This window comes from Drosophila subpulchrella, chromosome X (genome assembly GCF_014743375.2).
Source record: "Drosophila subpulchrella strain 33 F10 #4 breed RU33 chromosome X, RU_Dsub_v1.1 Primary Assembly, whole genome shotgun sequence".
NCBI classification, from domain to species: Eukaryota; Metazoa; Arthropoda; class Insecta; order Diptera; family Drosophilidae; genus Drosophila; species Drosophila subpulchrella.
In genome coordinates, this window is record NC_050613.1 from 13,023,143 (window position 1) to 13,036,633 (window position 13,491).

At 40.4% G+C, this 13,491-nt stretch overlaps 2 protein-coding genes across 15 annotated transcripts in view; one reads left to right on the top strand and one right to left on the bottom strand.

Annotated features, from left to right (window-relative positions):
* LOC119558415 overlaps nt 1-13,491 on the bottom strand; it is a 90,076-nt gene that overhangs the window by 32,518 nt on the left and 44,067 nt on the right. The gene's annotated exons all lie outside the window — the stretch shown is intronic.
* Nucleotides 3,104-4,096, top strand: LOC119558417. The gene has a single exon (XM_037871966.1). The coding sequence runs from the start codon at nt 3,204-3,206 to the stop codon at nt 4,071-4,073; it is 870 nt and encodes a 289-aa protein (XP_037727894.1). The 5' UTR covers nt 3,104-3,203; the 3' UTR covers nt 4,074-4,096.

Genomic DNA, 13,491 nt, shown 5'->3' on the forward strand with positions numbered 1-13,491 from the left:
AAATGTCTAGGTTAGATTGGAAATCGAACAACGCGCTCAACGGGGTATGACATTCCTCATTCTGACAATTATTTGCAGTATGGCAGCCAAAACACTGATTTAGTGCGAAAAGTGGAGTTCAGATTTTAGTATAAAAAAAAACCGAAAAACCCCTATTTTTGATGATGTTTCAAAGCAAAAATAATTTTTAGTTATCATAAGCCCAATACTTGTTTGTCGATTTAAGGTATCTGTTATATTTTGCTCAATAAAATTAAGCAGGAATATTTTTTTTTTCGATTTCTACCTTAGCTCTGTGAGAATAATTGGCTGAGGGGTGTTTTTCTTAAAATCCAGGCCAAAGGCAAAAGTCAATTTGCCAAGGTTGTCTGAGTTTGGCAAAAAAAAAAGAAGGCAGGGAGAACTGCTCGTAAATCTTGGCACTTTTCACTTGGCACTGGCCACTGGCTTCCTCCCACTTGTGTGGCCTTAAGCATTCATTTGTCGGAGTTGAAAAATTTAACGACTCTTGATTTGGATCCCGATTCGTAGTTTGTTTTTTTTTTTTGATTTTCGGTATGAGCGAAAAATTGCAATCTGCTGACAGGGTCGAGTAATCGCTTGTGGGCGGGGCTGCTGGATATATATAGAGGGGTTCGTACATATACTTTGTATTGTCGCCGATATCGCCGTTGGCACAGGCATCGATGAGGTCAGGATATTAAGCCTTAATTTATGCAACGATTTCTTTGCGCAACGTGTTTATCGAGCACCTCTCACAATATTGCCACACAAAGTGCACAAAGTTGGTCCAAGGAAGTGGCAACAAAGAAAAAAAAAAGGGGAAAGAAATAAAAACGCAGGAGGAAAGTGCAGGGCAATACAGGACAATGCAGGACAATGCAGGACAATGTCCTTCCATTCAAGGCAGGCTCCATTAGTATGACCAAAGGGTTTTCATTTAGCTGCAAGCTGCGCAGTGATTTCATCTCTCTGAGCCACTTTCGGCAAAATGTCAACGTTGCTGGCCTAGGTCTACAAACATTTACCTTTAGCTTTCATTTCGGTTAAATTAACTCAAAAGCTGTCATTTTAGACATCTGGCCATATTTTCCATTTCATTGAAAAGTAATTTTCCTTTAAGATTTTCTTTTATTAGAGAGATGTTTATAAGATGTCAATACAATACATTCCATCTTGACAGAACTTTTAGTCTTCTTATCAAACTAAATTTAAAAATATTTCGTTATAACAAAGTGCACTGGATTTTGTAGAAAATAAATAAAAAGTGGGAAGGATAAGGGAGCTATATGTGGTACATCTATAAAAGGAAAGGGAAAACATTAGGGGAGTATGCCCACAGCCCAAATTGTAAAAGCTAGAACAGCCAAGTTTTTACAGAATATTCTAGGCGCACACAAGTATGGAATATGCCCCCAGTGGCCCCAAACAGCCCCTAAAATATCTAAAAAGCAAAATAAATACCGTACAGTTTTTTTTTATTTTGTAAATTTTAATAAATTTGTAAAATCCATTATCATTTTGTTGCTAAATTTGGCTTAAGCTTTTTATTTTATAAAACTGAAACCGCTATTCCGAACGGGATGATGAGGACAAAGTCGCGTCTGGGTAAGCAGTACATATAGATGCAGTTGGCATATGGCAAACATGAAATATGGTTGAATGCGTGAAATTCTTGGTGGCCTGGTTGGTTGGCTGCTCCCATGAGTGCCGAATGCTGCGAGTTGGGAGCTCAGAGCTAAGAGCTAAGAGCCAAGAGCCAAGAGCCAGAAGCTGGTAGATTGCATTTTACTCAAGTAAACTGGGGCGCAGATAGAGATTTAGTCTGAAACCCGAGCAGGCTGTTGTTCTGGTGGCCCGTGTGTATGTTGCAATGTTGCATGTATGAGAATGCATCATTAGTGCGGGAAAGCCACGTGTTGCTGGCGGAAAGAGCAGAGCACTCCGGTCTGAAATAACCCACTGGGAAATGGGTATACGGTGTATATGGTATATGGTATACGGGTACACCACTCTCAGAGGAGGGAAACGAAGCCATGTGGCAAATGAGGCTAAAACACAAGTGAAGCCAGGCAAAAACCAGAGAAGACGTCCTCGTCTCCGATTCTCCATATCTGTCTCACTTGCCAAGTGGCAGTGATGGATATATGCCGGCAATGGATGGAACAGGACAGGACAGAAGACGACAGGACAGCAGTCAACGTTCATTTCCTTGCCGGGAAACTAATATTCAAGCAGCAGCAGAGTGCGGAATAGCGAGAAAGGTGCACTGAAAATTAAATAGAATACCAAAAATAATATTCGAAATAAATACAAAAACGTAATATTGAATACAAAACATAAAATTAAAATGATCTTATAGAAGATAATATTTATTTGAAACATTTTACGTCCTTAAAAAAAGAGTTTCATAATAACATTTAAGTTTAAGCTCATTAAATTTTACACCTTTTTCAAATTAATAAAAACTTACTACGTTTTCTTTATCAGTGCATACATACTGGAATCGGTACGCTTGACTGAGTTCGCTCGAAAAGGGAGATTGAATTATCAATCGGACATTTCAGGCAGGACCTTAATGGCATTACTTCTATCCAATTTGTTCTCGCTTATAGAGTAATTATTTTCAAAGCTTTGGCCACATTCCTTTACCATCTATGCATTTATATATTTATGCAGCATTACGATTTGTTGATTAAACTGTTTAAATAATGCCTATATTAAAATTCATGTAAGCTTTTAGGCATACATACAAGTACATTCTCTTCTCGAGGCTAAAACTCATTTTAACAGTTTACAATTTTTAAGTGAATTACTCTCGTAAATTGGCAAATTTTGTTTAACTTTTCCAAGGAAAACAAAAACGACTTAACTTTGTTGAAAGTGACTTTTCAATTGATTCGCATTAAGAAAATAACATCATAAATTTCCTAATGAAACGGGCTTTAAGCCATGATTAAGAAGTTTGTGGATATTACCCGGGGGTTGAGTAAACATAGAAAATTAGTGACTTGGCAGAATGTTTTTTCTAGAATGTTTAGAGACAATTTGACACCTGTGCGATTTCACAGGCGAATTAAATGACATTAGACTCCAAGCGAAAGCAAATGAAGTGAAATTTCAGTCTCTCGAAATCTGGAAATAATTTAATTCTTGTTAAAATTTATAGTTCCTAGTTTTTTTTGGATATCCCAATAACTGCGATGCCTAAACACGCTCCCTACACATGGCGTCAGCCGGACTTTCCCGGCGACGGCAGCGACCTGTCCTGGCAGGATCCCACCCTGCTGGTCATCTGCCAGAAGGCCGACATCCAGGCGGCCATCCAGCCGCTCCTGCGCTCCCTGAAGCAGCCCTTTGCCCCCGCCCAGGTGGCCAGCGTTTTTGTCCACGAGACGATGAGGGTTGCCTTCTGCGACCAGGTTCGCTCCTCCATGGAACCCATGCACCGCCAGGCGGCCACCCATGCTCACTATCTGAGGGCCATCAAGATGGTCGATTGTCTGAAAGCGGAAGTGGTCTGCCTGCTGACACCGGACGACATCCGTTTCCGGTACAAAATGTCCCACGCCTCACCGGTGATTGTGTGCGAATTCGATCAGAGTTTCTTTGGTGGATCGCGACCCACTTCGGTGATCACCTTGCACACCTTTCGCCACGCCTCCGAGCTGCCCCGCCTGCTGGCCACCGAACGGGTGCCCTTCGTTAGTGCCGCCATCTGGGGTCCCAAGATGGCCACCGTCTACGAGGCGGCCCTGCATCTGGACCTCGTCGTCGTCTATATCAATTGCCATGGCATCGCGCTGGCTCCCATCCGGGAGTTCCTCGAGGAGAAGCAGCCGCACGTGGTGCTGGCCAGGTACCATCACTTTGAGGTCATTTCGCATAAGGGCAAGCACCGGGCCATTGTCTATCCGGCCAAGGTCATCTGGGAGCCCGAGCCCGAGGTCCCCATTCGCCCCTCGGCGGGAGCTCAAAGGAAATTCCAGCCCCCCGCGGAGGGAAAGACGGTGGCCAGGAGAGGAAAAGAAAACCGTGCCGGAACCCGTCTTAAGTCCTTGTCAAAAGTTTAAGGTCTCGACAAATTTACAGTACTTTAAGGTCAAATATTAAAGTAATAAGTAGCTAATGTTGAAATACTTTTGATTAAGAATTTATTTGAGTCTTGATGATATTATGTATTTTCTTTCAAACTAGATTATTCTTATTGATTCTCATTGAACAACCGCTGAGTATCGATATTAGTGATACATTAAATTGCTAGGATTAAATGGATTATATATTTTCTTTCTCATGATAATACTTTTCTTGGTTTCACCGATGTTAATTGATTTTAATCTTTTGTTAAATTATTAAAGTTCAAATAGGTAAAAAGGTATAGCGAGTGTATATCATGGATATATGGATTCTAAGTTTATAAATTTCAAGTTATTTAAACCAAGTTGTGTTAGTGTTATTATTTGTACCGCTTTCGCAAACCTTTCAATGGGTTTTCCCTGGCAAGTTGATCATTTGTGTGTGGTATCTGCGTCAGTCCCAAGACCCTCATATTTGTATCGTTTCGTTTGCCCCCTCTATAAATCCGCAATCGGGGCCTTCGGAGGCATCCCTGGGCCATAAACAACTACCGAGGCGTATGTAAGTGGGCGAGAACACAGAAATAGTTCAAGTGCCTACTTTCGGCAAGCCAAAGCACTTAGTCGTGTTGCACCGCCTACTCTCTCCGCCCACTCTCCACCCCACTTTCACCCCTTTCCACGCACTCCACACTCAGTCATGCCACATTGCATCTATCCGCGATTTTCGCAATGAGTTTCAGTTAACTTTTGCGTCACTTAAATGTAATTTGTGGAACTTTTTGGCGCAGCCTTAGGGCTTCGTGTGTGTGTGTCTGTATGTGTGAGTGGGCGTGGTCGAGGCATTTTGGAGGGGGGTTTTTGGGGGGCTCTTGTTGCCCATTCGATTGCATTCGCTGGCGGCATCGCTTCGTTCGCCACTTTTGAGTGCATTTCAGTGTAATCAAGCGCCCACTTCAGGAGTCCTTCCCCCATACCCCCCCCCCCCCCCCCTCTTGCACACCCCTGGAAAACCCCCTTTTTTGTTGCCGTTCCATGCTTTTTAGCATTTCATCATTTGTTGCCAGCTTTTGCCTGCCAACAACGCAATTTTCTCCATCTCTCTCTCCATTTTTTATTCAGCATTTCGATTTCGTGAGCCTACATACACGGATAAAAATAACGTAGTAAGTTCAAGGACTTTATATTCCATTTAAATATTTTTCGATTGCGGTGTTTGTTAGTTAAAAATATGGTAATGTTATGCATAACAATTGCAGATAACTTAAAGATTTTACTTTTTAATAATAAACTATTTTTTTTTTAGTGACGTAAAATGTTAAACAAAAATATGACTTACATAAATATTTTCTAATATTTTCTAGCTTGATCTTAATATTTTTAAATTCAATAATGAAGTTGCCTATGTTTCGCTTTGAATACTGTGTTTTTGTATATATTTATTTGGAGTAGTCTCCATTTTTGTTATCAGTGTAGTAAAATAAGGGGGCGTGGTAGGTTGGAGAAAGTGGGGCAGGGGTGGCACCCTTGTGCATTGTTTTTTATATTTTCGCCACCCCTTTTTGGCGCCTCGCTGTGTGTTTGAGTGGCCTTTTAATGCAGCCGCTTAGCGCGCGTGTTGCAACTCAAGAGTTAAGTTGTTGCTGTTGCTGCTGCTGTTGCCGTTGTTGCTGCCACTGTTGTTTGCCGTTTGCCCTGCTGTTGGCAGCGATATTCATTATTTATTTCACTGACCCCGTTGCCGTACCGCCTGGTCCATGCCCTGACCCAAATTTCCGCCTACAGATGCAGTCCAGCCCAAAAAAAAAACAATGTTTCCAATTTCGATCGATCAGAAGGTCCATTCAAGTCGGTTAATCATTTCCATTGAACTGAGAAAAGCCTAGAATCATAAGGAATTTTTACTGCTTTCCAGATTGAATTTAGAAACCACAATCTTGGTTGCAAAACAGGATTAACAATCTTTTCAAAGTGTTTAAGTTTCATAGGAAACTTATTAGCAGAGTTACAAAAATGAATTTTAAGATATAAACTATAAAAAAATCCTTTAAAAAAATATAACCATTAAGAAATGGTAATCCCGATTTGTATAAGAACGGTTTTTTTAATCATATCAAAAATCTATTAATATAGAAAATAAACAAACAAATACTTCAAGAATCCCAGAAAACAAAGAATTCGATCCTCGAGACTACCCCGATTAATTTTTAAATCTAAGTGATATTTTTAGCTGGTTCCCTCATTCACTTTTTTAGAAACAGCCATTCCGTTAAATACAATTCGCTGTTAAAAAGGACGCAATGAAATGATTAAAGGGAGTGCTGCTATAGGAGTAAGGCACGAAAAGAGTTTAAACCCCATTGAATAGGTAATAAAATCTGGTGGCAACTGAGAACTTTCAAGTTCCAAGGAGTCTTTCAGCGGGAATTAGAGGGAAGAAAGCGGAGAGAGAAAATTGGATTGGATGGACAGCATCAAATTGAGTGGAAGATATTGTATTAGGCGGGATAACACGACGAAGGGACATGTTCTGTCCTAGAATTGGGTTGGGGACTGGGGCTTCTGGGTGATTACAAAAGGCAGCAGCAGGAGGACTTAGCAGTGCTCCAGGACAACTGGAGTCAGAATTGAGCAGAATGAAATCCAACTGAATTCATCCATCCTTCCCGCCTTTTGTCATTCGCCGCCCGGGGCCAAAACGAGGTCCTTCCTGGGACAATTACAAAATTTAGATTATGTTTTCGTTTTTCATCTCTTATTCTTCCCTTTTTTTTTTGTTCTGTTCTTGCCACAAACAATGCAGCTTAAATACTGTGGCATGGACAGGGGCGTCGGCGGAGGGGGGTGGCGGGGGCGCAGCTGATTGACAGGAAACAACGCCAACAAGTTGTTGACGGCACTGCCACAGAAAAAGGGGTGGCCGCATGGGCGGAAGAGGGGGCGTGGCAGGAGCAGCTGTTGCCCAAGAGTTGGTGCTGAATTAACTTGCATTGTATAGGGGCAGACAAAACCCTGGACGATGGCAAAAGTTTGAGGCAAGAGACAGTGGAATATATATGTGTGAGTATATATATATGGCGAAGGGGGGAGGTGGCTGGCAGAGTAATTCAGGGGGTCGGCAACTTATGCAGCGAAATGTTTGCCATTGTGCGACGGCGTTTAAAGCGAGCCCCCTCCAAAACATCCCAACTTTACGACGACCCTGCCATCCGCCACATTCATCCACTGCATCTCGGAAGTTCGCACACTTCTGCTTTCAAAGCACACACAATTCACTTCTTCGTAAATTGCACTGCGAACAATTTCTAATGGAAATAGCTCATATCATTCAATAAATACTTTTATTAAAATGCCATGGCCCACATCCAAATAATGATTTTTAAAAATATGTATCTTTCTTTTCAGCTCATAAAAATTACTTGAAAATATTTTGGTTTTCTAAGATTGTAATTTATCCTTTTGTTTTGTTAGAATTATAAAATACTATATTTAAGTAAATAATGCAAAAGTATTTTTAGTGTAATAATCTATGTTATATAAAAAATTAAACGTCCTATTTTAAATTCACACAGCTGGAGAAATTTTTAATGTTGTAATCTTTGCTGGAAGACGTTTGCGTTAAGAGCCTGCGTATATCTCGAAATCTTTTATTTATATTATATATATATATAACTTTTCTATTAAAAGAGCCATATGTTTTTGAAAATGCAATTTTAAATTCGCTGCATTCTGCAGGTTGCTTCCTGGTTTAATTTAAAAAAAATTAAATTAAAGTAATTTATCAGGAAATCCTTAAGTAAAATACAAATTGTCAGGGTCCCTTTTTTTTCTCCGTGTGACCACATTGTTGCTCGGATGCAGGATGCAGTGCAGCCTGGCCTCCTGGAGATAGCTGGCCAATCCGCCGTCCTCGACGACGGACCACCCTTCCTCCAAGGACTCTTCTTTCAATAGCCTCTCACCCGGATGGACTGGCGGAGGAGGTGGCCGGGTGGCCAGGTGGGAAACTTCTGCTCCTGTTCCCCGGGCCAGGTGCTGTTGCCACTGTTGTGCGGAAACACTACAAGGATAATGGCAGCGGCAACAACAACGGGACCTGAGCAACAATGAGTGGCTGCCTCAGAAGCGGCGTCGCTGCCATGTTGCAAAAGTAATTCAATTTGACTTTTTGTTTTAAAGCTGTCGAGTGGCCCAGGGGATGGGGCACAAGGGTTGCAGGATGCAGGTTGCAGGATGCGGGAAGGGATGCTGCAGTACTCAAGGATTGCCAAGAACAACGCCAGTTGGCCGAGAAAGTTTTCGGCGGGGGGGGGGCGGTAGACAGAGGTAAGGAAAAGTCAGATGGGGCTGGGGGGTGTGGCATGTCGGCCATGACGGTGTATAAGCTGCTGCACTCTCGACGGGCTGCCAGAGTGGTCGAGGGCGTCAATTGATTTAGCCATTGAGTTATCGCCGAGTTGCTTTCCCACCTCCACTTCCGTTTCCTTCCACGCCCACCCCCACCCCCTCCAAGGACAACGGAGGCAGCTGTGAAGACCCTGAAACATCCTGCGATATCCTAAACAAATAATGTCAAGAAGGAAGAGGCATGACCAAATGTTTTAATAATTTTGGGTCAAGTTATTATAACCCACAATTTTCTTAAAAGACCCCGAAATAAAGCTGACACTTACAAATTCCAAGTTTCTTTAGGGTGGTTTGTGAAAAAAGTGAGTAATATAGGAAACCTCTATCCAGAAATATTTAATTTGTATAACCAAGTTTTTATAAAAAATATTTGTTTTATTTTTTTTAAGTCTTCTAAGAAATAATCTTCATGATTATTTATTAATACTATAGATTATATACAAAGATATTTATTATACTTTATATTATTATACTTTAATAATGTACGCTTTACTATTCAGAAATTATAAATACTTTGCCTCTTATTATTATTTAATTAATTTATTTCATTAATTTCCATTTCGCTAGAGAAAGCGGCTTCATATAGGATATTAATTGAAGTTTTAAAAACATTTGCTTGAAACCCAGTCTTGAATCTTTTCAATCAATGCTCAAATCTGTTGCACGTGGCCATTTCAATAGGGGCATTATGCTCCATTCCCCTGCAAAGGCAAAACCAGAATCGGCATCAAAACCGAAAACAAAGACCTACCATATGGCACCGCAGTCTATCATTGGTGAAGGCAAATCACAGCTGGCCCCATATTAATTAAATAATAATTTCAGCAATTTGGTTTTGATTACATTTGCCCAGCCCCCTGGTCCGCAAAACGACTGCGCCAAATGGGATCCGAAGACACCTTAAGTGAGTCCTCCCCTGTGGACGGATCCGGAGCCGCTCCCCCGGGGCAAAATATGATTTGTGGTCCAGACGGGCGACGAAAATGAAGAAGCCATGAGCCAAATTAACAATTAAAGCAAGCCAGACCCAAATACCAGATACCAGATACAAAAGACCACAGAGAACCCAAAGCCAAGGCTCAAAAGCAGAGGTGCGAACAAACAAACTGGGTACTGGTAACTGGGATCTGTGAGATGCGAAATGGGCAATGGGACTGCAAACCCTGTGGATAAGCCGAAGTCAGTAGCGAACCAATCAAACAAGTCTTAGGACTTGTTTGTGGCTTTGGGTATACATATACTACACAGAAAAAAACATAAACATTTGATAATCGCCTGGTAAATTACTTATTAAGTATCATTTTTACCATTGAATAATGTTAAATTGATATTAAGGAATGAAATTTTTTTTAATTTTCTCTCTTTGACATTTTTTTAAAATCGAAAAAGACAGAAAACAGCTGTCACTTTGGGTTAGAGCGAGCCAGCAGTATTCGAAACTCTCCGAAATAGAAAAAGAGAGCAAGATGGCAAACATTTCATTTTCCCGAAAATAGATAGTATTGAATCAATTTTGATATTATAAAATTACATAATACAATCAAACTGATAAAATTACAATATAATATCGAATTGATACTGATATTATATGATATTATATATTATATATATATATTATGATATTATATTTGATAAATATTTGATAAAATAATAATATAATATCGAATTGATACTGATATTAAATGTTATTATATATTATATATGTATATATATTATGATATTATATTTGTTCGAGTGTATTCTGTATATCTTCAGTACAACTGTTGGGGAAGCTTGGAGTTCGGTGCTTGGTGTTTGGTGTTTGGTGGGGCGGGAAGCGCATAATAGTTTCTGGGATTCCGGAAGGGCACGCCGCACTTTCGGATCTCAGAGTCAGCCTTGAGCACTCGAGTTTTGAGTTCTGAGTACTGAGCCACCGAGCACCGAGTGCGCTGCCTGCGGAGGCTGTAAATTGCATTTAAAATGCCATAAATTAAGAGACAACAACTGACGATGCTGAGGTCGGGCCATTGCAGTATCCACTTTTCGTGCGGGCGTCTATTAAAATGCATTAAAATTGTTTTTAATGTCAGCTGCATAGAGGCACAAATACACACGCATGTAAGCGACACCGGATAAAGGTCACAAACACGCACACGTGCATTAAAAAAATAAATTAAAAATAAAAAAAAATAAGCACAAAGAGCTGCGACCTCGCTCCCCCGCTCCACCGCTCCCCCCTTTGCCCACCCCCTGCTAATCCAATTTGTCATAATTAAATTACTTTAAGCCACTTTCCACTTGCCAGGACGCTTTTTTGCACCCCGCCCACCCGGCTTTTCACTCTTGAAAAGTTTTGGAGGCCGCACTTAGCGCGCGCATAAACCTCAATTAAATGCTCACCCCGAACAAAGGCGAAACGGAGCGGGAAAATGCGGAAATTGTGAGAAATATGGAGAGAGGGAAAAAAGGAAATGGGGAAAGTCCGGGGGCGGGGGGTGAAAAAGTGCAGCATGCTCTCGGGCGCATTAATATCGAATGAGAAATAATTACAAGTGCTTAACCAGGCGATTTCGATGCTCATTACACTGCACTTGCTGGCCGGTTATAACCACCCCCCCCCCCCCTACCCAGCCACGCCCCTGCCACGCGCCCATTTTTCCCGCCCACAGCAGCCACATAGCATAAGAGAAAGGGAGATAAACGCAGAAACACACACACATAAACATTTATTAATACGACAAGCCGTTAACTGACACCGGTAATAAAATGCAGAGTGCCACCCCCTTTAGAAAATCGCGGGGGCTGGAAAATCGGTGGGGGGATGTCCGGAAAATGGTGTACAGGTGGAAAAATGGCATGCAAGCGAGATGATGCAAAGCATTCAGCACCATCAATATGTTAGTCGGGAAAAGATTTCAGCTTTCTATTTAAATAAATATAAATATAAACACAGTGAAAATTCTGACGTCCTTATCTGAGTTGAAAATGTTCTTAAACATAGAACGAAATTTTTAAGTTACAAATTTTTTTACTTTGCTCGAATCAAGTTGAATTGGCGGTATTTAAGTACATTGTATGTACAAATAAGCTATTAGTTCAGTCCTTAGTGTATACTTATCAAAAAGTTGTTAAATAAACTCAATTTAATTTTCTTTTCCCACCATTTCGTTCTTCTTTGATACCCAATTGTACGTACACGGTTTTTAAGAACTAATGTTCTCAATTCAAGAACAATGTTCTCAATGCAAGAACAATGTTCTTAGATAGTTTTTTCTGTGAACATTATAAAATTCCCAGACCCCGAAAACATGTTGTTAAATTTTACTGCAGCTTACATAACTCATTTAACCCCAAATAGGGATTACAAAAAATAAATATACTTTTTAAGGAACATATTTATATATATATATATTATATAGTGCGGCGTAACGCCCTTATGCAGCTGCTGTTGAAGTTTATTACTCATACGCAGTGTTGCCCACTTTATTACTAATACGCAATGTTGGCCTCTCCCACTTTTACAGCTTGTCAAGTCATTAAAATCAATGAGAAACCGACAGTCATTATATTACATTATTTTGTTACCCGAACATTTTTGGCTTTTAATGCACTTCCTAATTTTGGTTTCAGACTGCACTATTTTAGTGAAACAGAATTTAATTGTCGAACATGGCTGGAGAAATTAGATTTTAATTGGACAAAATATAAGGATGATTAATTCACTCGTCAATGGAAAATGGCAATGTTTTTGGCTAACAAATTTGTATGCAACTTGGTTTTATGTTGCAGTTAACAGGAAATGACTCGAATGTAATGATGATTGACTAATTGGCCAATGACAAATAACCGAGCATAATTAGAGAGTACTTTTGTACAATTATGATGATGACTTTTGATGAAGACTCGATGAATTGAGGCAAACCGCAAGCCAAAGTTAGAAAATATGTAAGCCAGTTGTGAAAAACAGAAAGCTTAAAATAAAATGCAATTAAAATGCAATTCTTCCATTCCTCCCTTTCTAAGGAAAAGCGGCTTAATGAGCCTGGTCAAATTTCGCAAAAACATATTGAGTTTGCCAAAATATCATCCTTTGTATGCAACTTAAATGTGCAATGAGCGTTAAAATTCCAGCCTCAACAGCTAAGCGCTTAGTGCGGCCATTTACCCGGAAAATCTCTGGTAATTGGGAAAAAATCAATTAATTGGAATCGTGCATAATGAATGTTGGGCAAACGTGTTTACAAGCCCGAAAAGGCAAACAAACCGATTTCCGATGACAAAATTACTCATTTACAATGCAATTTTGAGGCTGAATATGCGAAGAATCTGGGTTGTACATTGGTCTATATACCGAGTATACATATATATATCGTGTACATTACATAGTATCCTCGTTGCCATTGTTCCAATGGGCTGTAAATCATTGAGCGAAGTTGGTGCGCTTCAGTGGAGAGCTGGCCAAACACGACGTAAATTAATAAATATTAAAATGTCCAGCCATGTCCTGGAACTCCACCCCATCGCCAGCCATCTCCTCCTTTTTTCTCCCCTGTGCTGACTTACTCAACTGGCACTTGAAAATGAACAATGCTATAAAAAGCACAAAACACTCAGCCACACAGGATTGGGTAGAAGGACAAATGGGTAGATAGAGCAAACAAACTTCTGAGCCATTACACAACAAAATGGCGTTAACAGGGCAGCAAAAATGGCGAAAAACCGGATGGTATCGCACCACTGATATCCTTGTGGGATTTACCATTTAGTTGGAAACTCCCCGCTCACAGCGGTGCCGAAAATACCCAGCCGAAAATGCCAAGCGAAACAATATATAAACAACAATTCAAATGCAGAAAACAGTCGCCAACACACCCACACACGCTGCACGTATTGAAATAATATTTTTACATTTTATGTTGCCAAATGGTTTATCCAGCCAGCAGACGGAAGTGAAAACTCTCTAGCGGCGGCGGATGATAAACAAAAAAAAAAAAAAAGGAAAGTGCTGGAAAAGCAAGTGCAACCA